The following is a 23,242-nucleotide window of genomic DNA, read 5'->3' as shown; positions in this document are numbered from 1 at the left end:
CTCTATATACTATGGTCTTCCAGTCTTGGGTTAGTTCTCTTGCTTGAGGGTAAACTGGAGGACACTACTCGTATCTTATTTCTCTTCCTCTCGTCTTTTTAAAAAGAGATTTGTTACTGTTCTTAGAATGTTTTATAATTTTTACTTTCCTTACTGGGCTATTTTTCCCTGTTGGAGCCCCTAGGCTTAATACCATCCTGCTTTTCCAACTAGGATTGTAGCTCATTAAGTAATAAGAACTATAACCTTCAGGGTATAGCATCAATAAGCGCTTTTATCAGCTCATGGGGCATTTGGTGACGAAGTGGGATGCCGAAGACTAGAGGCGCCAGTGGGAGGGAGGCAGAGTTAGTCTTGTAGTGGAAGACTTAGGATTTTTTTTTTTAGACTTGATGTTGGTGGTGGTTGGATATCTGACACTTCAGACCAACCGGTTCCCCTTCCTGCTCTGGATGCCATCACCGCAGGGTGGGATTAAAACATTCTCCTCCTGCTCCTCCACCCCTTTCCTTCCCTCTCCCATCATCCCTCCTAATAATCCATCCTTATTCTCTGGTCCTGCCGCTTCATGCTGCTTATCCCAGACTTTGTGATTCAGCTTGTTGTGGTTTGTCTAATGATCAAGCTTAGACTAATAGTGTTAGGTATGGCGTGATGTTCAGGATAATGGTAAATTAGAGATATTGTATGAATTATCTAATGGCTTCCCCTTGTTTAATGACTTGTAATCTCTAGTTATTGTAGACTATTTGAAAGAATTTATTTCTGCATGGACTGACCATACTTCAGATTATTTCAACAGACGAAGTGTTATAATTTTTAACTTTCTCCCTAATTTCCTGGATTATGTAGGGACACTTATCTTAAACGTTGTTAAGATTTGAGAAGTTAATTTAGATGATTTTGGTTACATTATAGGCTAACCATTGGATAACTACGCATGCATATGTAGGGAAACCATAGGATGCCCATGGTAATGTAACAGTTCTGCGATAATTGTAACCAGGTATCTTGTTCTAAATCCATAGAATTAGAAGGTATAAAGTTCCGAATGTATTGATGTCAAAATGCATAATTCATTAAGTCTCGTGTATAGTTAATTTCCGTTTACTCTTTAACTTTTCGCACTGGGCTATTTTATCTTGGAGCCCAAGGACTAGTAGCATCCTGATTTTCCAATTAGGATTTTAGCTAAGTAACTATAACGTAACTTTGATTTTGAAGGGCATTGATTGTTTGGAAATGCATACAAATTATCCGTGGAGACATAGGGTCACGAATAATTTTGACTACCCATGACTTTTATAAAGCCTGAAATATTAGTTTGATCACCAATGATGAGGCTCATTACTCATTCGGGTACATTTCGACCAATTATATATATTTTGATACTAGCGGAAAGAGCATTTTTTTTTTTTTTTTACTTTGCGTACGGAACTTTTTTATAGATTTTTTTCTTGGAATCTTTAGTTTGCTGGACTTGTAAACTATACGGCTAGAGTATACATATGATCTCTTAAATAGATTATTTTATACTGTTTTAACCCTCCCCCCTCACCACCACCACCACACACAAACTTGGAAACTATAAAATCTCCAGGTTACTAGTTTCTTTTTAAAGATTCACCTTACTACATCAACTGACTTTGGTGATGCCATGGTCAGAACAATCCTAGCAGTGTTTATATCACTGAAGGACATCTGCAGTAGCTGCGTCAGGTTATGATCTTACGCCCTTGAAAATAGGGAGGGCTGTTGGTTTGAAGGCACTGAGAAATAAGAGAATGAGGGGGAGGGGAAGGGAGGGTGTTCAGGGTTGGGCACTGCTCAACTCGAAGGAGCATTTTATCGCCTCTCGTAAAATCTAAATTATGGCAGTGGTGTCTTACGTTTTCGTCCCTCGCGCAAGTTGCTGGTTGATATTGGTGCTACTGTTGGTAGTGATGGAATGTTCAGGAGGCCTTAATTCCCCATGGAGGACCTTTTTCTTTGATTTTGTACGGTTCTTCCTATGGGGTGTTCAGTGGCACCAGTGCACATAATTTTGATCTCCTGTAGGGATAGCTAAAGGGAATTCGCCGTATTTTTTTCTTTTCAGGCAACGTCTACAAAAGCTTATTAAATCTGCTTTAAAGTTTCTGCTGCTTTTTTTATTCTGTAATAGTGTACGCGACCAGTCAAAAATGACTGCTTAATATTAAGATAAGTACGCGCACAGGATTCAACCCTTCCCCCATTCCTTACTAGAGCCCCTCTTACAGGGTATGACTACTCTCCCCCTACTCAAGAGACTGGGAGTATAAGTAGCAATACTGACGTACGTGACTGATAGGAAATATATTTAGGTTAGATTGTATTCCAACGCATTTTGAAGTTTAATTCTTGGAACCACTGTTCTTCCCCTGAGCTTAATATCCTTCCCCGGCCCCAGCCCCCATCCACGTGTTGCAAATTAATAGTTCATGATCCATAAAATCATCAGAGAGAGGAATACAGATCGTAAGCTTCCTAACAGGACACTATTTTGACGCCCATAGGTAATCGGAAACTAACGATGTCTCTCGGGGTGGCCTGTCTTGTTTAAATGAAGAATGGACTCTCTCTCTCTCTCTCTCTCTCTCTCTCTCTCTCTCTCTCTCTCTCTCTCTCTCTCTCTCTCTCTCTCTCTCTCTGTCTGGCCTACCCCACCCCTTTAGGTCTTGAGTTTCCTATCTGAGTAATTTTAGGTTGGCCAGTTTAAATTTAACGGGCTCTTCATCAGAGCAGCAAATATGAGAGTGGGAAAGGGGGGGGGGGGGGTGTTCAATGCAGTTATTCCCCTAATTTGAGTACAAGCTATCGGTACATTATTCTTGACGGTATTGAATTTTTTTTAGGGCAATTAATCTTAGTTATTTTGTTGTAAGAATTTCCCAAGACTAGTAGGAATGGTTGGGTTGCGTGGAAGTGCACGCTCTGACGGTTCTGCTTTTGTGCATTTTAGTTATATTACGAAAACGCAGTGAAATGGTTAAGCATTTTATGTGGATTCCATCATGACATTGTTTAGATTAGCTGTTAGTTGTAGTAGTAGTAATTCGTAGTAGTAGTAGTAGTAGTAGTAGTAGTGAATTATTTTGGTTTGTGATAAGATTACCAAGAATAGTAGTGATTATATTCATTGTACTGGTATTTTGTTGCTGTCTCGTGATGTGAAGTAGAAAAAGCTTTATGAACTTTTATTTTTAGATACTCTGTGAAAGTTGGGCAGTCGTAGAGAACTGGCCCCTTTAACCACTTTCCAAAGGTAAATTTTGGGGGAAAGATCTCAAAGAACAGATTCTCATCACGTATAAATGATTACACATTAAAAAGTGACTTTGATTGGGTTTAAACTTAGAAAAAGTGCATTTTAGTTATTTATTTACACAAGCAAAAGCAGCTGTTGTTGCTTTCACAAGTGCACATTTGTGTATTCCAGAGTTGTTTAATGTTTATTTCATGTCGCACCTCTTTTATTTTGTTTGCTGTTTTCCTGCAATTTTATTTGTTGGAGTTTTCAAGCTTTTATGCCAAAGTTGTCCGTTGCTTGTTTTACTCCCGCTGGATACAGTACTTATAAGTTGAAATGTTAAGGTTATGACATACTGGATTGAAAAGAATAAAATTTGACTTATTTTTACTGTTGTGCGATAGCATTTATAATGACCAGTTCGTCTTCTGCCTTTCCAGGAGAAAAACGATGCCAATACAGACGCAGGAAAGGAAGAAGATAAGGAGGAGAAAAAGGAGAAGAAAGTGAAAAAGAAGAAATCGTTCAGGTATGTTGTTGTTTTCCTTCAAGCAAGTTAATAACATTTGACAAATTATCTTTAACTTCACGTAGTGATGCTCCTGTTAATTATAGTTATGGATCAGATATTTTTGTATGAATATATTTTTAATTGCAAACGTTAGATGTCTAAAGTAAAATATATGAAAATTTGTTTTCATTTGCAGCGATATATATTGTATGTGGATTTTTAGCTTTAAGAAGTAGTTGAAAGTTTTGTACAGGGAAATAATCACTTTTCATCTGAAAGTAAATTAAAGTTTTCATGTTTTATCTGTTTGTATTGATAAAATTAACTAAATTTTTTTTTTCATAATTGTAGTCAGGCTGTCACTTTTTTTTATTATAGTTTCTAAATTTTTAATTTAGTGTATTCCTGAAGCTTTTATACTCTAGTTTATTTTATAAGGTCATAAAATGTCTTGGGTATAGAAAGAAATCCATTTTTGTCGTCTTTGACATCTCTGAAATCTGTTAAATCTAGAATTTGTAAGGAATAGGGGCAAGGTTCCATATTTCTATACCAAATTGTCCTATATAAAGTATATAAATAATTTATATCTTTAACTACTTTTTTCTCACTTGTATTTTTCCATTTGTGATTACTACTTTTCCATAAATTTCTCACCTAATTTGGATCCACTTATATTTTTCAATTTCTTGTGATAACTACTTTTCCATAATTTTCTCACGTAATTTTACAATATCTCAACTACTATTCCGTAATTTTCTCACCTAATTTTACAATATCTTAACTACTATTCCATAATTTCCTCACCTAATTTTACAATATCTTAACTACTATTCCATAATTTTCTCACCTAATTTTACAATATCTTAACTATTCCATAATTTTCTCACCTAATTTTACAATATCTTAACTATTCCATAATTTTCTCACCTAATTTTACAATCTTTTGACTACTTTTCCATAATTTTCTCACCTAATTTTACAATCTTTTGACTACTTTTCCATAATTTTCTCACCTAATTTTACAATCTTTTGACTACTTTTCCTTAATTTTCTCACCTAATTTTACAATCTCTTGACTACTTTTCCTTAATTTTCTCACCTAATTTTACAATCTCTTGACTACTTTTCCATAATTTTCTCACCTAATTTTACAATCTCTTATCAACTACTTTTCCATAATTTTCTCACCTAATTTTACAATCTTATCAACTACTTTTCCATAATTTTCTCACCTAATTTTACAATCTTATCAACTACTTTTCCATAATTTTCTCACCTAATTTTACTATCTCTTGACTACTTTTCCATAATTTTCTCACCTAAGTTTACTATCTCTTATCAACTACTTTTCCATAATTTTCTCACCTAAGTTTACAATCTCTTATCAACTACTTTTCCATAATTTTCTCACCTAAGTTTACAATCTCTTATCAACTACTTTTCCATAATTTTCTCACCTAATTTTACTATATCAACTACTTTTCCATAATTTTCTCACCTAAGTTTACTATCTCTTATCAACTACTTTTCCATAATTTTCTCACCTAAGTTTACTATCTCTTATCAACTACTTTTCCATAATTTTCTCACCTAATTTTACTCTTTTAACTACTTTTCCATAATTTTCTCACTAAGTTTACAATCTCTTATCAACTACTTTTCCATAATTTTCTCACCTAAGTTTACAATCTCTTATCAACTACTTTTCCATAATTTTCTCACCTAAGTTTACTATATCTTATCAACTACTTTTCCATAATTTTCTCACCTAAGTTTACAATCTCTTATCAACTACTTTTCCATAATTTTCTCACCTAATTTTACTCAACTACTTTTTCCATAATTTTCTCACCTAAGTTTACAATCTCTTAACTACTTTTCCATAATTTTCTCACCTAAGTTTACAATCTCTTAACTACTTTTCCATAATTTTCTCACCTAAGTTTACAATCTCTTAACTACTTTTCCATAATTTTCTCACCTAAGTTTACAATCTCTTAACTACTTTTCCATAATTTTCTCACCTAAGTTTACAATCTCTTAACTACTTTTCCATAATTTTCTCACCTAAGTTTACAATCTCTTAACTACTTTTCCATAATTTTCTCACCTAATTTTACTCAACTACTTTTTCCATAATTTTCTCACCTAAGTTTACAATCTCTTAACTACTTTTCCATAATTTTCTCACCTAAGTTTACAATCTCTTAACTACTTTTCCATAATTTTCTCACCTAAGTTTACAATCTCTTAACTACTTTTCCATAATTTTCTCACCTAAGTTTACAATCTCTTAACTACTTTTCCATAATTTTCTCACCTAAGTTTACAATCTCTTAACTACTTTTCCATAATTTTCTCGCCTAATTTTACTCTTAACTACTTTTTCCATAATTTTCTCACTTGAGAAAAATTGTAAAATCAACTAATTTTGAACTTTCTAGTTTGGGTTACTTAAATTTCCCTTTTTTTCTCCTTACAGAAGTTTCTCGTTCCTCCGTCGAGAGAAGAAAGCGGCGAAAGTCGAAAACACCAACGGTGATGTCACGAAGGATGAGGTCAGTAAAGGCTCTGTGACAGGTCGTGAGAGGGCAAAGCTGGCCGTCAACGCCATGTAGTCAAATCTGTAGTGATTAAATAACATTTGTTCTCCCAGGTGGACCTAACACCACCTGGTTGGACTGACAGCGCATGCTTTTAAATTTCCCTCCTGGGTGTAATATTTTGCCATGTATTCGTATGTCTTTTTTTTTTCAGGTTTTTCTTTTAGATAAGTGTCCGGTTTGAAATCTTGCAAAGAAAATGCGGCCTAATTTTGGAGGGCATTATTTTTACCGCGGTAGATAAAGCATTTATTATTGTCCTTATTATCTTGTCCTTAGCTGTACATTACAATTTACACACTAGAACTTTCAGATACTATGTCTAGACTAGTTACATAAGTCATTTCGACAGACAAAACCAAAAATGCTTATTCCTGATTCCCCGTATAAAGAAATTGATACTTACGTGGAAGGATAATTTTCGTTGGAAAGTGTAGATTTTAAGTCAGGGATACAGCTTCCTCCTGTAAGAGATAGTGCAATTAGGGCACTTCTGGGGGTGCATTGTAGGCATTACGAAGCATCCCGTCAATATAGAATTTTTCCTTCATTCTCTTTGTTTTACAAGATTTAAAATTAATCTTAGAACGGGGGATGGGAAGAGCCCTGCTTCACCTCTAGGCATTGAATGGCCTTCCCAGCCTTTGCCCATATACCCCATATTATTATTATTGTTATTATTAAGTGCTAAGCTACAACCCTAGCTGGAAAAGCAGGATGCTATAAGCCCAGGGGCCCCAACAGAGTAGATAGCCCAGTGAGGAAAGGAAATAAAAATAAAATACTTTTAAGTATAGTAACATTAGAATAAATACAGTATATCGAAATATACCAAAAACTATTCGAATCATTCGACGGATTTAAACTTATTGGTATCATTGCAAAGGGATTTTCTTCACAAAGATTTTAAAGTATTACTGGCGGTAAACAGTTGAACTTGTTTTTGTTGGTGGGATTTGATGTCTCGCTTATGCGGTCATTGTATATTAATTAGTGTATTGATGATTTTGTTCCTGGCTTAGGATTGTTCCATGACATTTGAAATGTTGTAAACAATATTAGCTCATGAGATTGTTTTCCCCCACCAAAATAAATGTTGTCATAGGCTTAAGCCATTGACATGCAGTGATTATTTTATTCTCTTATTAGAATGTAATGATTTTAATAGAAAATCTTCAAATAAGTTTATTCGGAATATTCATTGCATTAAGTGGACCTTGTTCGGTGCAGCAGATGTAGGTATTAGGTAATTCATTGCATTGCCCTTTCGAATTATAATTTACTAATATCTAGTTTGGTGACCGTGCCTGTCGTTCTGCTGGACTGGGGTTAAGTCTCGTTGATGCTTAATAGTTTCTTGTAATGTCTGTAATGTCTGCAATCTCAAAATCCTTGAGCTAAGAATGAGGGAGCCTATAGGTCTTGCCTGCTGATTACCATCTGCTAAGTAATCAGAAGCCATTGCTTGGCCTTTATTTATCCTAGCTTGCCTAGAGAAGTTAAGGGTGCTGGTCGTATGTATCCGCAATGACTGGCCCGATGGAGAAGGCATCCAAGGACTTCCTCGTATAGTCCTTGAGGTCCTTGAGGTAGTGGGCTGTAAAGGTGGACTGCCTAGCCCAAGTGCCCGCCCGTATGATTTGGCCTACCGCTATGTTGGTGCCAAACGCTAAGGACGTGCTAAGACCTCTAATATCATGAGGTCTTGGGGTACCAGGCACCGTGGAGCCCTCACTCTCATAGGCCCTCTTTATAACCTGTCTCAGCCAGAAGGATATGGTGTTTTTGGAAATTGCCTTCTTGACCGAGCCTTTGGACACAAACTCACTTCACCACCGGTCGAAATGGTCAGTCATTAGAGCATTGTCCTGTAGTTAGATTTATTTAATGTCGAGGTTAGAAAACAGCCATATTTTTTCAGTATAGCCATTCTACGACGAGTCCCCTTGAATTGAATGAATACGAGCCGGATATCTCGGGAGGGTTGCTTAACTTGTCGCAACGCTGGGCGTGATCCTCTTGCCTGTGCCAATCATGAGCGTCCTTTGATCCTCTGTTCTTTTCTTCCATATTTGTCAGATCTTAAATTTTACCTCTGAATAACAGTGGTTTTACCTTCGTGTAGCACAAGCTCGCTGAATGGCCTTACAGGCCCCAGCGCCTTTGAGGCCCTTCCTATGTAGATCTTGAAATGTAAGAAAGAAAAATGGACACTTGATTATAGTTGTAGCTGGTGTTTATTTTCAAATAACCAGTGTCATAAATGTTAGGCCGAATAGTTTAAAACTTCCGCAGTATATTGTCAAGAAATATTGCAACCATGGAGTAATCTTAGAGGTAACAATGGTTACAATACGGATTGAAAGTGTACTTGCAGTATTAGCAGGAAAAACTGTTTGCAGTCTCATGGGGCACCAAATAAGGAAAGCTGCCCAGTATGTAAAAAAAAAAAAAAAAAAGATTAAGGTAAGAAAAAGACTTAAACTCATGACATTGCAAAGCCATTATGACAGTAGTGATTGGCTTTTGTTAAAAAAAAGTGAAAAATGATTTAAATGCTTGAAAAGGGTCAGCACAAAATCTTCATATAAAACAAATGTAAAATTTGCTTCTCTACTAAGCTTGGCTAACAATGGAAAAAGTTGTTAAAATTTATACCCCAGGAGGAACCCAAGATGGGTAGGCTATTACGCTAACCAAGGCTAAACGAACGTTTATTATTTCAGCTTTTAGGAAAACTGCATACGTTAGCTAGTGATACAAAGATTTTCCACTAAACTTTTCGTCCCTTGAATGAGTGCTGCAGTATCATTACTAGCTAAGCTAAACCTTAATTGGAAATAAATGATGCTTAAAGCCTAAGGGCACCAACAAAGAAAAAGTCCAGTGAGAAGACTAAGAATAAACTCCAGGAGAAGTAATGAACAATTGATATAAAATATTTAAATAACAGTAACAAAAGATCTTTCTTATATAAGCTAAACACTTGTCGACCTGTTCAACATTTAAAACATTCACCGAAAGTTTGAACTTCGAAGGTGCCATAGATTCAACTTGCCCGATTAGGAAGATAATTCCAGTCTTGTCATATCTGGATTAAAACTAATAGAATACTGTGTAGTATTAAGCTGAATGATGAAGGTATGCGTATTAGAATTAACTGCATATCCAGTTGAGATAATACCGCTAGTGTTATGGGGTCCTTTGACTGGCCAGACAGTACTACATAGGACCCTTCTCTCTGGTTACGGTTCTTTCCATTTACCTATAGACACTGAATAGTCTGGCCTATTCTTTACAGATTCTCCTGTTTTCACCCACCTGACAACACTGAGATTGCCATACAATTCTTCACCCAAGGGGTTAACTACTGTGCTGTAATTGTTCAGTGGCTACTTTCCTCTTGGTAACGGTAGAAGAGACTAATTAGCTATGGTAAGCAGCTCCTCTAGAAGGAGGACACTCCCAAATCAAACCATTGTTCTCTAGTCTTGGGTAGTGCCATAGCTTCTGTACCATGGTCTTCCACTGTCTTGGGTTAGTTCTCTTGCTTGAGGGTACACTTGGGCACACTTCTATCTAGTTTTTCTTACTCTTGTTTTGTTATAGTTTTTATTGGAAATACTTATTTTGATGTTACCATACTTAAAATAATTTTTTCTTTATTTCCTTTACTCACGGCTATTTTCCCTGTTGGGGCCCCTGAGCTTATAGCATCCTGCTTTTCCAACTAGGGTTGTAGCTTAGCATTTAATAATATGCCCATTATCATCATTGATGCGAGGAAAGTGTAAGAAAAGATTAATCCTTCCTGGTGTCCTCAAAGGATTCTGTAGTAGTGCTATCTCGACTGATTTTCAGTTATATTTTCCGTATATCACTGGGAATTGTTTTCTCCTGGCAGTAGTTACAACTTCAAGATGTATTGGTTTCTTGTCAGCAAAATGTTTGTTTTCCTATTGTCAAAATGTCTGGTGTCTCCATGTCGTGTAAACACTGGTGGTGAGATCTAGTGTTGGTGGTTTGACAGCGGACCGTAAACCATCCGGATGCTACGATGGATGACTACTTTTCCCTCCCTTTACTGATGGATGGTTGTGGGAGTACTGGTTGCCAGACAGTGGTGTTGTATGGGGGTCTTTGATTGGCTGATTTGGCTTCGACTATGGTTTTGCCCTATGTATAACATTCATCTTTTTGGTTTTGTATGTTTAGTGTCTCCATTGGTCTAGGTGTACCCAAGCGCCGAAAAGGTTGAGGGTAGAGTTGAGAGTGACATGAGCATGGTTAGCCATATAGGCCTACTTACCCTCACAGTGAAGCAAATTCTGACGGTGTGTGAAGATTTTCAAGTTTAAATCACACTTCAAATGTTCCCTAACCAAGAACTGTTTTTCCCTATAGGTGCTGACTTAACCTGTGCCACAGGGACGAAGATCTTGCCCAGTGTTGGCAAGGGGTTTGATGGGACTTATTATAATTTTGACCTTATTGAAGATCGTATTTAGTATGGACATCGTAGAAGCGTCTATTCCTATGGACTTATTTCCTCAGATGGTGTTAGGAACTCGTCAATAATTCTTTAATGACTTGGACCCATAAATCCCCAAGAGGAACTAGGAGAGTCCTCCGTTGGGGATTCTCTCTCTCTCTCTCTCTCTCTCTCTCTCTCTCTCTCTCTCTCTCTCTCTCTCTCTCTCTCTCTCTCTCTCTCTCTCTCTCTCTCTCTCTCTCTCAGCCTAAACCCTGGAAAGAGACCCCTACCACCACCTCCTCTTCGGAGGGGAAGCCCGTAAGCGAAAATGATGAGGATTAGGGAATGGATGAAAGATGGCAGATACTAAATTACTTTTCCCACTGACGTCGGCGACTTCCCAAACTAAACTTTGCCCTTTTGATGACCCCCGACCCCCCTCTCATTTGGAACTTTTTTTTTTAACCTATACATTTGGGGGTTGGGAGGTGGGGGAGCTAAAGTTTACAATGTTAGTTAATTAAATTTTTAGGTCTTTTTCGTGGAAGAAATTTTCCCCTTAAATTTTGTTGTACCTGGCAAGGTGATCTCTTGTGCACTACTGCAATGAATCTTCATTGTGTAATACTTTGTTGAAGCTATTTTATCTTGCATTAATAGTATTCAGTACGTTAGCCTCCATTCTTTGAAAAATTGTGAAATCTCTAAACATTCTCTCTCTCTCTCTCTCTCTCTCTCTCTCTCTCTCTCTCTCTCTCTCTCTCTCTCTCTCTCTCTCTCACTGATATTTCCCATGCAGTAAAGGGATGCCATGAATTATCAGAAACAAACATTATTCTAGAGTGAATGACAATAAAAGTTGAAATTGTAGTGAAAATAGTAATAATTTTAGATAATGCCTTTTGTTTTACCTCTTCGATTAATTACAGTAGATTTCTCTTCGTGGGTTTATTTTTTTCGCGTTTTTCAGCCTTTGGAATAAGCTGGCCAGTAAATAGAATAGGTTTCAATCCTCTATTATCTCAATACTTTTAATAAATTTTCTTTCAATCAGATTTTAATTGATCCTTAAAAAAATTAGCGCTTGTACTTTAAGGATTTACCATTTTAATAGCTTCAACTATTAGTCCCAAATTACTTTTTACTAAATTTTCTTTTACTCAGATTTTAAGTATTAATTCTTGAAAAAGTTTGGCGATTGGTACGATTTACCAGTAAGAAGTGGAAGTATTTAATAGTTGCATTTCATCACAGTATTAAACATGACTTCGTCCAAACAATTAGAGAAAACAAGCGGTCCTTCTTGACAGCGGCGAACAGCAACATGATCTCAGAAGACAGGTTCTTTCTTAATCTGCGCTGTTAAACATCAAGTTACATTGTGCTCTTCGTTCTGCCCACCCCATCTCGTGTAGGTTTCTTGAGTTTTAGGCCTGTTTCTTAGGAAAAATGGCAGGATTGAGGGTTAGTACATGGATCAAAATGTTATCCATGTTTTTGTAGTTGAAAAGGGCGTACTTAAGGCTTTTCCATTATTAGTGATAGCATAGTAATTATTAGGCCCATAGCGATTGGAAAATTGCTGTTTTAGTCAATTTCCGCTCAATTTCGTATTAAGACGGACAGTTTTTGGCTTTTGACCTTTTAAAGTAGAAATCTGCCGATTCGTGCACTTTGACCCTAGTTATAACTTCCGTTTCATTAACTTATGCTTGTTATTTTCTATTAAACTTTGAAAATTTCATGTTTGAAAGCCTAATTAGTATCAATAAAAAGCCTAAATAGTATCAATAAAAAGCCTAAGTAGTATCAATAGAAAGCCTAAATAGTATCAATGAATTAACTTGGGTCTATCGTATCAGGATTAGTAGTTATCGTGAAATGTTAGGCCTATTGCGTAGTTTAAATTGGCAAATTAAGATAGGCCTACTACTATTCCAAGTGGTGTAGTCACATGGACTTTCCCCTCTTGTGGGAAAAGAGGAAGTCTCTCTCGTCAGGCCATCTCGCATCAGCTCAATGCATTTCTGCCTGTGTGCTTTTAGGCCTATTCGCTGTATAACCAATAATGAACGTTAGGCCTCTGGGTACTCATAAAAGGACCCAGTGCTCTTGTGGTTCAACCTACCCGTATGTTTAGTTTTGTTGGAAGTATGGGAATTAGTGTTTAACTTTTATCTTTGTTTTCAAGTCGTACATTTTTTGTTGGTATAAAGTACTCTCTCTCTCTCTCTCTCTCTCTCTCTCTCTCTCTCTCTCTCTCTCTCTCTCTCTCTCTCTCTCTCTATATATATATATATATATATATGTATATATATATAAATATATAATGTATATATAATTATATATATATATATATATATATATATATATTATATTTATATATATTGGGCATTTGTTTGGTATATTGGTTAAAAAAATCTTCACGTCTAGTTTTTTCATTTAATTAGATGAAAAACTAGACGTGACAGAAGATTTTTTAACCAATTTACCAAACACAAATGTCATATATATATATATATATATATATATATATATATATATATATATATATATATATATATATATATATATATATATACACTCGCAACAGTGTTCAAAGGTAAGACTTTAGTCGCTACACTTTTAAAGCTCCTTCAACTATATTTAAATTATATCAAAGCAAAATATTTCCCGTTAATTATCTCTACCATTATTATTTACATCAGCCATAAATAGTTATTCACTATTACTTATGTTGTATATGCAATTACGGAAAACTGACCCATGTTATTTTGTTTTAGTCCAGATGTTGCTTAAGATTTATGCCAAGTCATGTGGTAACTGAGGTGCAGCGTGTATTAAAGCTTAGCCAATCTCTCTCTCTCTCTCTCTCTCTCTCTCTCTCTCTCTCTCTCTCTCTCTCTGCAGCTGCTGCTCCTACTTCAGGCATAGCTGTGGCTTTGTCACATTCTGTTGATCAGTTTTAAAGTTCAAAGTCGCCCTAATGACGAAGTTGTTAACGGCAACGTGGTGTACAGGCTTCAATGAATGTGTTTTGAGAGGTTGCCTTGCAGTGAATTTCATCAATTATTTAATAAATTAAACAGGTTCTTTCGACAGTGACTAAAGTCTTCGAATATTATAGAATTTTTCATTTCGTAATGGACAAGGTTTCTGGAAACTTATCGTGACGAGATTAGTTTATAATTTGTGATTAACGTGTATGAATCTTTCAGCAAGGGTATTTGGCGATACCCCCTTATTATGCCAAGAGTATTGGGCGATACTCCTTATTATGCCAAGAGTATTGGGCGATACTCCTTATTATGCCAAGAGTATTGGGCGATACTCCTTATTATGCCAAGAGTATTGGGCGATACTCCTTATTATGCCAAGAGTATTGGGCGATACTCCTTATTATGCCAAGAGTATTGGGCGATACTCCTTTTTATGCCAAGAGTATTGGGCGATACTCCTTATTATGCCAAGAGTATTGGGCGATACTCCTTATTATACTCTTACCCCCTATAATTATGCAAGAGTATTTGGCGATACCCCCTATAATTATGGCAAGAGTATTTGGCGATACCCCCTATAATTATGGCAAGAGTATTTGGCGATACCCCCTATAATTATGGCAAGAGTATTTGGCGATACCCCTTATGCCAAGGGTATTTGGCGATACTCCTTATGCCAAGGGTATTTGGCGATACCCCTTATTATGCCAAGGGTATTTGGCGATACCCCTTATTATGCCAAGGGTATTTGGCGATACCCCTTATTATGCCAAGGGTATTTGGCGATACCCCTTATTATGCCAAGGGTATTTGGCGATACCCCTTATTATGCCAAGGGTATTTGGCGATACCCCTTATTATGCCAAGGGTATTTGGCGATACCCCTTATTATGCCAAGGGTGTTTGGCGATACCCCTTATAATTATGCCAAGGGTGTTTGGCGATACCCCTTATAATTATGCCAAGGGTGTTTGGCGATACCCCTTATAATTATGCCAAGGGTGTTTGGCGATACCCCTTATAATTATGCCAAGGGTGTTTGGCGATACCCCTTATAATTATGCCAAGGGTGTTTGGCGATACCCCTTATAATTATGCCAAGAGAATTTGGCGATACCCCCTATAATTATGCCAAGAGTATTTGGCGATACCCCCTATAATTATGCCAAGAGTATTTGGCGATACCCCCTATAATTATGCCAAGAGTATTTGGCGATACCCCCTATAATTATGCCAAGAGTATTTGGCGATACCCCCTATAATTATGCCAAGAGAATTTGGCGATACCCCCTATAATTATGCCAAGAGAATTTGGCGATACCCCCTATAATTATGCCAAGAGAATTTGGCGATACCCCCTATAATTATGCCAAGAGAATTTGGCGATACCCCCTATAATTATGCCAAGAGAATTTGGCGATACCCCCTATAATTATGCCAAGAGAATTTGGCGATACCCCCTATAATTATGCCAAGAGAATTTGGCGATACCCCCTATAATTATGCCAAGAGAATTTGGCGATACCCCCTATAATTATGCCAAGAGAATTTGGCGATACCCCCTATAATTATGCCAAGAGAATTTGGCGATACCCCCTATAATTATGCCAAGAGAATTTGGCGATACCCCCTATAATTATGCCAAGAGAATTTGGCGATACCCCCTATAATTATGCCAAGAGAATTTGGCGATACCCCCTATAATTATGCCAAGAGAATTTGGCGATACCCCCTATAATTATGCCACGAGAATTTGGCGATACCCCCTATAATTATGCCACGAGCCCTATAATTATGCCAAGAGTATTTGGCGATACCCCCTATAATTATGCCAAGAGTATTTGGCGATACCCCCTATAATTATGCCAAGAGAATTTGGCGATACCCCTTATAATTATGCCAAGAGTATTTGGCGATACCCCCTATAATTATGCCACGAGAATTTGGCGATACCCCCTATAATTATGCCACGAGCCCTATAATTATGCCAAGAGTATTTGGCGATACCCCCTATAATTATGCCAAGAGTATTTGGCGATACCCCCTATAATTATGCCAAGAGAATTTGGCGATACCCCCTATAATTATGCCAGGAGAATTTGGCGATACCCCCTATAATTATGCCAAGAGAATTTGGCGATACCCCCTATAATTATGCCAAGAGAATTTGGCGATACCCCCTATAATTATGCCAAGAGAATTTGGCGATACCCCCTATAATTATGCCAAGAGTATTTGGCGATACCCCTTATAATTATGCCAAGAGAATTTGGCGATACCCCCTATAATTATGCCAAGAGTATTTGGCGATACCCCCTATAATTATGCCAAGAGAATTTGGCGATGCCCCCTATAATTATGCCAAGAGTATTTGGCGATACCCCTTATAATTATGCCAAGAGAATTTGGCGATACCCCTTATAATTATGCCAAGAGTATTTGGCGATACCCCTTATAATTATGCCAAGAGTATTTGGCGATACCCCTTATAATTATGCCAAGAGTATTTGGCGATACCCCTTATAATTATGCCAAGAGTATTTGGCGATACCCCCTATAATTATGCCAAGAGAATTTGGCGATACCCCCTATAATTATGCCAAGAGAATTTGGCGATACCCCCTATAATTATGCCAAGAGAATTTGGCGATACCCCCTATAATTATGCCAAGAGAATTTGGCGATACGCCCTATAATTATGCCAAGAGAATTTGGCGATACCCCCTATAATTATGCCAAGAGAATTTGGCGATACCCCCTATAATTATGCCAAGAGTATTTGGCGATACCCCCTATAATTATGCCAAGAGAATTTGGCGATACCCCCTATAATTATGCCAAGAGAATTTGGCGATACCCCCTATAATTATGCCAAGAGTATTTGGCGATACCCCTTATAATTATGCCAAGAGTATTTGGCGATACCCCTTATAATTATGCCAAGAGAATTTGGCGATACCCCTTATAATTATGCCAAGAGAATTTGGCGATACCCCCTATAATTATGCCAAGAGTATTTGGCGATACCCCTTATAATTATGCCAAGAGAATTTGGCGATACCCCCTATAATTATGCCACGAGCCCTATAATTATGCCACGAGAATTTGGCGATACCCCCTATAATTATGCCACGAGAATTTGGCGATACCCCCTATAATTATGCCAAGAGAATTTGGCGATACCCCCTATAATTATGCCACGAGAATTTGGCGATACCCCCTATAATTATGCCACGAGCCCTATAATTATGCCAAGAGTATTTGGCGATACCCCCTATAATTATGCCACGAGAATTTGGCGATACCCCCTATAATTATGCCAAGAGAATTTGGCGATACCCCCTATAATTATGCCACGAGAATTTGGCGATACCCCCTATAATTATGCCACGAGCCCTATAATTATGCCAAGAGTATTTGGCGATACCCCCTATAATTATGCCAAGAGTATTTGGCGATACCCCCTATAATTATGCCAGGAGAATTTGGCGATACCCCTTATAATTATGCCAAGAGTATTTGGCGATACCCCTTATAATTATGCCAAGAGAATTTGGCGATACCCCTTATAATTATGCCAAGAGTATTTGGCGATACCCCTTATAATTATGCCAAGAGAATTTGGCGATACCCCCTATAATTATGCCACGAGCCCTATAATTATGCCACGAGAATTTGGCGATACCCCCTATAATTATGCCACGAGAATTTGGCGATACCCCCTATAATTATGCCAAGAGAATTTGGCGATACCCCCTATAATTATGCCAAGAGAATTTGGCGATACCCCCTATAATTATGCCACGAGAATTTGGCGATACCCCCTATAATTATGCCACGAGCCCTATAATTATGCCACGAGAATTTGGCGATACCCCCTATAATTATGCCACGAGAATTTGGCGATACCCCCTATAATTATGCCACGAGAATTTGGCGATACCCCCTATAATTATGCCACGAGAATTTGGCGATACCCCCTATAATTATGCCACGAGAATTTGGCGATACCCCCTATAATTATGCCACGAGCCCTATAATTATGCCAAGAGTATTTGGCGATACCCCCTATAATTATGCCAAGAGTATTTGGCGATACCCCCTATAATTATGCCACGAGAATTTGGCGATACCCCCTATAATTATGCCACGAGCCCTATAATTATGCCAAGAGTATTTGGCGATACCCCCTATAATTATGCCACGAGAATTTGGCGATACCCCCTATAATTATGCCACGAGCCCTATAATTATGCCAAGAGTATTTGGCGATACCCCCTATAATTATGCCAAGAGTATTTGGCGATACCCCCTATAATTATGCCACGAGAATTTGGCGATACCCCCTATAATTATGCCACGAGCCCTATAATTATGCCACGAGCCCTATAATTATGCCACGAGCCCTATAATTATGCCACGAGCCCTATAATTATGCCAAGAGTATTTGGCGATACCCCATGTAAGCAACGGTGTTTAGCTAAACGGCCCTTGTTGCTACAGCACAAAATACTACTCGCCATGGTCTTCCACTGTCTTGGTTTAGAGTTCTCTTGCTTGAGGGTACACTCAGGCACACTATTCTATCTAATTTCTCATCTTGATTTGTTAAAGATTTTATAGTATATATAGGAAATATTTTAATGTTACTGTTCTTAAAATATCTTTTTTTCCTTTTTTCCTTTCCTCACTAGGCTATTTTCCCTGTTGGGGCTCATAGGCTATTAGCCTCCTGATTTTCCAACTAGGGTTGTAGCTTAGCAAATAATAATAGTAATAACAATGAGGTATTTTGTAGTCCGAGGTTCCTGCCCCTCTATTTTTATATTGGGTATTTTTTTTCCTATAACGCAATCCAAAACTTAAACTGAAAGGAGAAAGGTTTTTCGAATACAGTATACGACCAGCCTCTCTCTCTCTCTCTCTCTCTCTCTCTCTCTCTCTCTCTCTCTCTCTCTCTCTCTCTCTCTCTCTCTCTCTTAAACATTACCGTGGTGAAACGTTCGTTTAATTTAGTAAGTCCAGGTGATGTAAACCACAGACAGGTGTTACAACTCTGCGGTGTAGCTGTTACTGGTGACGTGTATTAGAAACTGCGCTGTAATGTTCTTGAACTTGGTAATATATACGAATTATACGTGTAATTAACTTCTCTTGGCTTTGAAATTATCACTTTCGATGTATCAACCAGGAAACTATTAAGCCTTTGCTCCAATCAATCAAGTTTACTTTTCGACACTAAAGCTGTATCAATTGATTGTTATTGAATATAGAGTTTATAGTGCATTTTAATATTATATATTAATGTTAAGTATTACGTTTGGGAAGTAATCCTAGGTCATTATTTACATAATGGAAAATATGAAATTTTAACTGTGCGTACATAAATCGGTTACTAAGTTTAATTAATCAACACTGGTGGACCCCCCCCCCTCTCTCTCTCTCTCTCTCTCTCTCTCTCTCTCTCTCTCATGTAGTGGAAGGACTTGCGGACTTATTCCTGTTGCAGTAGCAGCTGCCATAGTCGGTATCACTTATATAGGCTAATTATGAATGTGTGCTGTAATTAATAAATAACGTATAATTATGTAATCAGTTCATTACAATATTAGTTTTTACAAAATAATACTGTACAAATATGGTTAGGATTCTAAACTTGAAATAGAAGCAACTATTTATATAAAGGTATGATGGGAATTGCGTTCAACCACTTTACTAAAGGCAAAAACAGTGTTGTATTGGGACGATCATGGTGCTGCGTCACAGTTTTACAGCTGTTATATGATAACCCTAGTGAAACGTAGTGTTGGTTGGTTGGGAGTGGGGCATTTTTGTATGACCAACCCCCCTCTCATTACGCAATCACTCCATCGATAAGCGATGCAGAAGAATTGGGGAAAGTTTCCCCTGGGTGGGCGGGGGGGGGGGGGATTTCCTGCTGGGGGATAGGCATTGAAAGCTTTTCTGAACATAGTAAGGGTTTTTATAGAACAAAATTTGAGATATTTGAGTTAGGTTCGTATCTTTAGATTTTTAATTGTACCAGGGTACCAGATTGCATATGGCACCCTAAGTTTATTTAATAACCCGGGGGAAAAGGAAATTTTGATAATGTGCATTTATTCGCAGCCAAAAGTTCTGCATTGAATCCAGTTTGGAAGGAAGGTTATGCTTTTCAACTGCAGTGTCGTTGAATAGCGAATATTCCTCAATTGACGGAAAATAGTATGGCTCTAAAGTGTGCACGCGTTTGTCTGTATAAAGAGACTTCTGGAAGTTTAGGGAGGGGTAGGTCCCTACAAATGTGCCAAACCCTCTTCCCCCCCCCCCTCCATTGCCCTCTTTCCTTTGCCTTTGAGTAATAACTAAGCTCTTTAAGAACACTACCTAGACCCCACAAACAAGAGTTGACGCCATTGTTGCTAGGATACGAAGTGCGCACCTTTCTCTCTCTCTCTCTCTCTCTCTCTCTCTCTCTCTCTCTCTCTCTCTCTCTCTCTCTCTCTCTCTCTCTCCTTCCTGTTAAGGTCACACCAACCTTGGTACCTCTTCAATGTACTCTCCCGTAACGTTCTTGATTAATATCTAACAACTGTACTGTCCGGTGACCTTGTGGTGTATCTGCAGTTATCTAAATTACTTCCAATTAAAGATTGAGAGCTTTGTGGAATTTATAGGTCGCAATCACGTTATTGGAGTTAGGTTCATTGGAAGAAAATCATTGAAATCATTCGAAGTCATTGATTCTTGTTAAGAAAAAAAAGTGCAAGTTATTTTCGTTTCGTCAATTTCCATTATTTGTCACATTTTTCCTAGAAATGTAACCCTGAGGGCCTTTGTTTAACCTTGGTCTCCTAATGCTAATCTTTATTAAAAGAAGAAAAATTCTTGTGGGATATGTAAAAAAAAAAAAAGAAAATTAAAGGTGGAGGAAGTGACTGCGGCTGTTCGTGGGAAAGGTTTTAAGAGGTAGGAGATTGTCGCTGTCGATGATTGGGATAGTAAGAAAAAAAAGTGCCTTGTAGTAGGTACTTCCATTGTTGTTTTATTTTGAGGGGGGGGGGGGCGTTGGGCTTGGTCTAAACTCTAAAAATGTAGCTACAGCATCTGGAGGAGGTTAAAAAATTTCCTTAATTAGGTTATAACAATTTATGGGGCCAGATTTTTTTTTTTTAATAGCAATATTAGGAAGGTTGAAATATGGCAGTTTTTATTGTAAGATAATTCGTATAAAGTACTTAGTGCTAAAATACTTTCGGGAATAGTGAACAAGAATGAGATACAAATAAGGAAGCAGTTTAAACTAGTGGCCGCTTGGTAGAGTGCATACCTTCGCTAACGCCACGTAACAAGAAAGGCAAAGGCGCACTCGTTTTATGGAAATTTAATAAAAATTTGCCATATAGGAAAAAAGCTATTTTAGCTTTAGTGACCGTGACTTTTGACCCATTTACTTCCAAAATCTAATCAAATGTGCTTGGATCGTGGTTATCAAATTTCATGTGAATTGCCCACGATATAGCAAACACATTTTTACTTTTGTTACCTTGATCATGTATTATATATCATAGGAAATTGAATTATGCACATTTTGTCACTAGTTATATAAAAATCGGATAAAAATTGACCTTGATATTGCAAAAAAAAATCGTGCCGGTTAACGATTTAGAATTAAGGTTGAATTATGGCACAAGAAAAAATAAAAACTGATAATTATGGTAGAGTTTTAGACTGATTTATTAGTTTTTGTTTTAGTGCGTAGTTGTATAGTATTATAGTAGGAATTACAATATATATATATATATATATATATATATTTAATATATATATATATATATATATAAATATTTAATGTATATATATATTTAATATAATATATATATATATATATATATTTAATATATATATATATATATATATATATATATATGTATATATATATATATGTATATATATATATATATATATATATATATATATATATATATATATATATATATTGTGACTACTTACTCTACAAAATATTTTCAGCGACTGTAAAGTTTGAGATTTATCTTGTTGGGAAGTTTTATTGACTTTTATTAGACTTATTTTAGTTTTTATGGTTTTGAATTATTTAAGAACCATAGGTTTTATAGGTGATTCAAATTTCTATAAAATTTTTACCCCAATTTATTTTGGCCACTATATATATATTTTATTAATTTACTTAGCATAAATATACATTTTCCTTGGTAATCGAGCCAGCTCTGTTTTTAAACGCATGGACATGTACTAAGTAAAATGAAAATGGTTTCCCAAATCGTGGTACGATAGTTTATGAATTTAATATATATTTCAAGGTCTTTAAGAATGTTCGTCAAATATCATCGCACGTTTGCTTTGTGGATGTAACGACACCGCATGGCCTTCGGCTCGTCGTGGACGCTTTCGTTCTGTAATTATTTGATTGAAAGCTTTAGAATCTACCGTTACATTTATCGGGACTTAATGATGAAGGCTCGGCGCCACGTCGATATTAGGAGAGACTCCAGGCGCCGCTGCAGCAGAAGTAAGAGACGGCGTTTGTGGCCTTTGGTCACGCCATCCATACAACTTCATGAAGTCGCGTGGTGGAAGGTGGAACTCACTCACTCAATCCCCCTCCTCCTCCTCCTCCTCCACCTCCTCCTACTCCTCCACCTCCTCCAAGAAGTCTCACGTAGACTATCGTGCTGCAGTTGTGTAAATACAAAGCTAATCTTCATATACAAGCTATTTATGTAGCGCTCTCTCTCTCTCTCTCTCTCTCTCTCTCTCTCTCTCTCTCTCTCTCTCTCTCTCTCTCTCTCTCTCTCTCTCATATGGCTGTGTATTTCTACAGCTTTAATGTTCATAATGGAAGTAACCGAAGCCCGCTTTGTTTGTTGTTCAATAATTGAACAGGTTAAATTTAGCATGGCTTTGTGACGTTAACGGTACTAGCTAGCTGGGCAGATGCGTTGAAAGTTTTTTTTTTTATAGAAAATTCATTGGTTCGAAGTTTATTTTATTGAAAATTCATTGGTTCGAAGTTAATTTTATAGAAAATTCATTAGTTCGAAGTTTATTTTATAGAAAATTCATTGGTTCGAAGTTTGTTGTTATCTTGTAGAAAATTCATTGGTTCGAAGTTTATTTTATAGAAAATTAATTGGTTCGAAGTTAGATGTTATTTTGTAGAAAATTCATTGGTTCGAAGTTAATGTTTTGTAGAAAATTCATTGGTTCGAAGTTAGATGTTATTTTGTAGAAAATTCATTGGTTCGAAGTTCGTTGTGTGCTATTGATTTTAATTACGAATTCTGAAGTCTACATACTTGTGATATCACATCATTTCAGTGCAACTATTGCTCTTCCAAA

The 23,242-nt window shown here is 36.9% G+C and overlaps 1 protein-coding gene across 1 annotated transcript in view; it reads left to right on the top strand.

The window, feature by feature from the left end:
* Positions 1-6,418, top strand: part of LOC137626322 (A-kinase anchor protein 200-like) — a 35,905-nt gene extending 29,487 nt beyond the window's left edge. Inside the window, exons 3-4 of the mRNA XM_068357389.1 lie at positions 3,712-3,800; positions 6,268-6,418. Coding sequence (XP_068213490.1) covers positions 3,712-3,800; positions 6,268-6,403 — 225 coding nt within the window. The 3' untranslated portion in view covers positions 6,404-6,418. The remainder of the gene's footprint in view (positions 1-3,711; positions 3,801-6,267) is intronic.
* The last annotated feature ends 16,824 nt before the right edge of the window (positions 6,419-23,242 follow it).

The sequence above is a fragment of the Palaemon carinicauda genome, chromosome 33, assembly GCF_036898095.1.
Source record: "Palaemon carinicauda isolate YSFRI2023 chromosome 33, ASM3689809v2, whole genome shotgun sequence".
NCBI lineage: Eukaryota > Metazoa > Arthropoda > Malacostraca > Decapoda > Palaemonidae > Palaemon > Palaemon carinicauda.
This window is presented reverse-complemented; position numbering and strand designations above follow the sequence as displayed.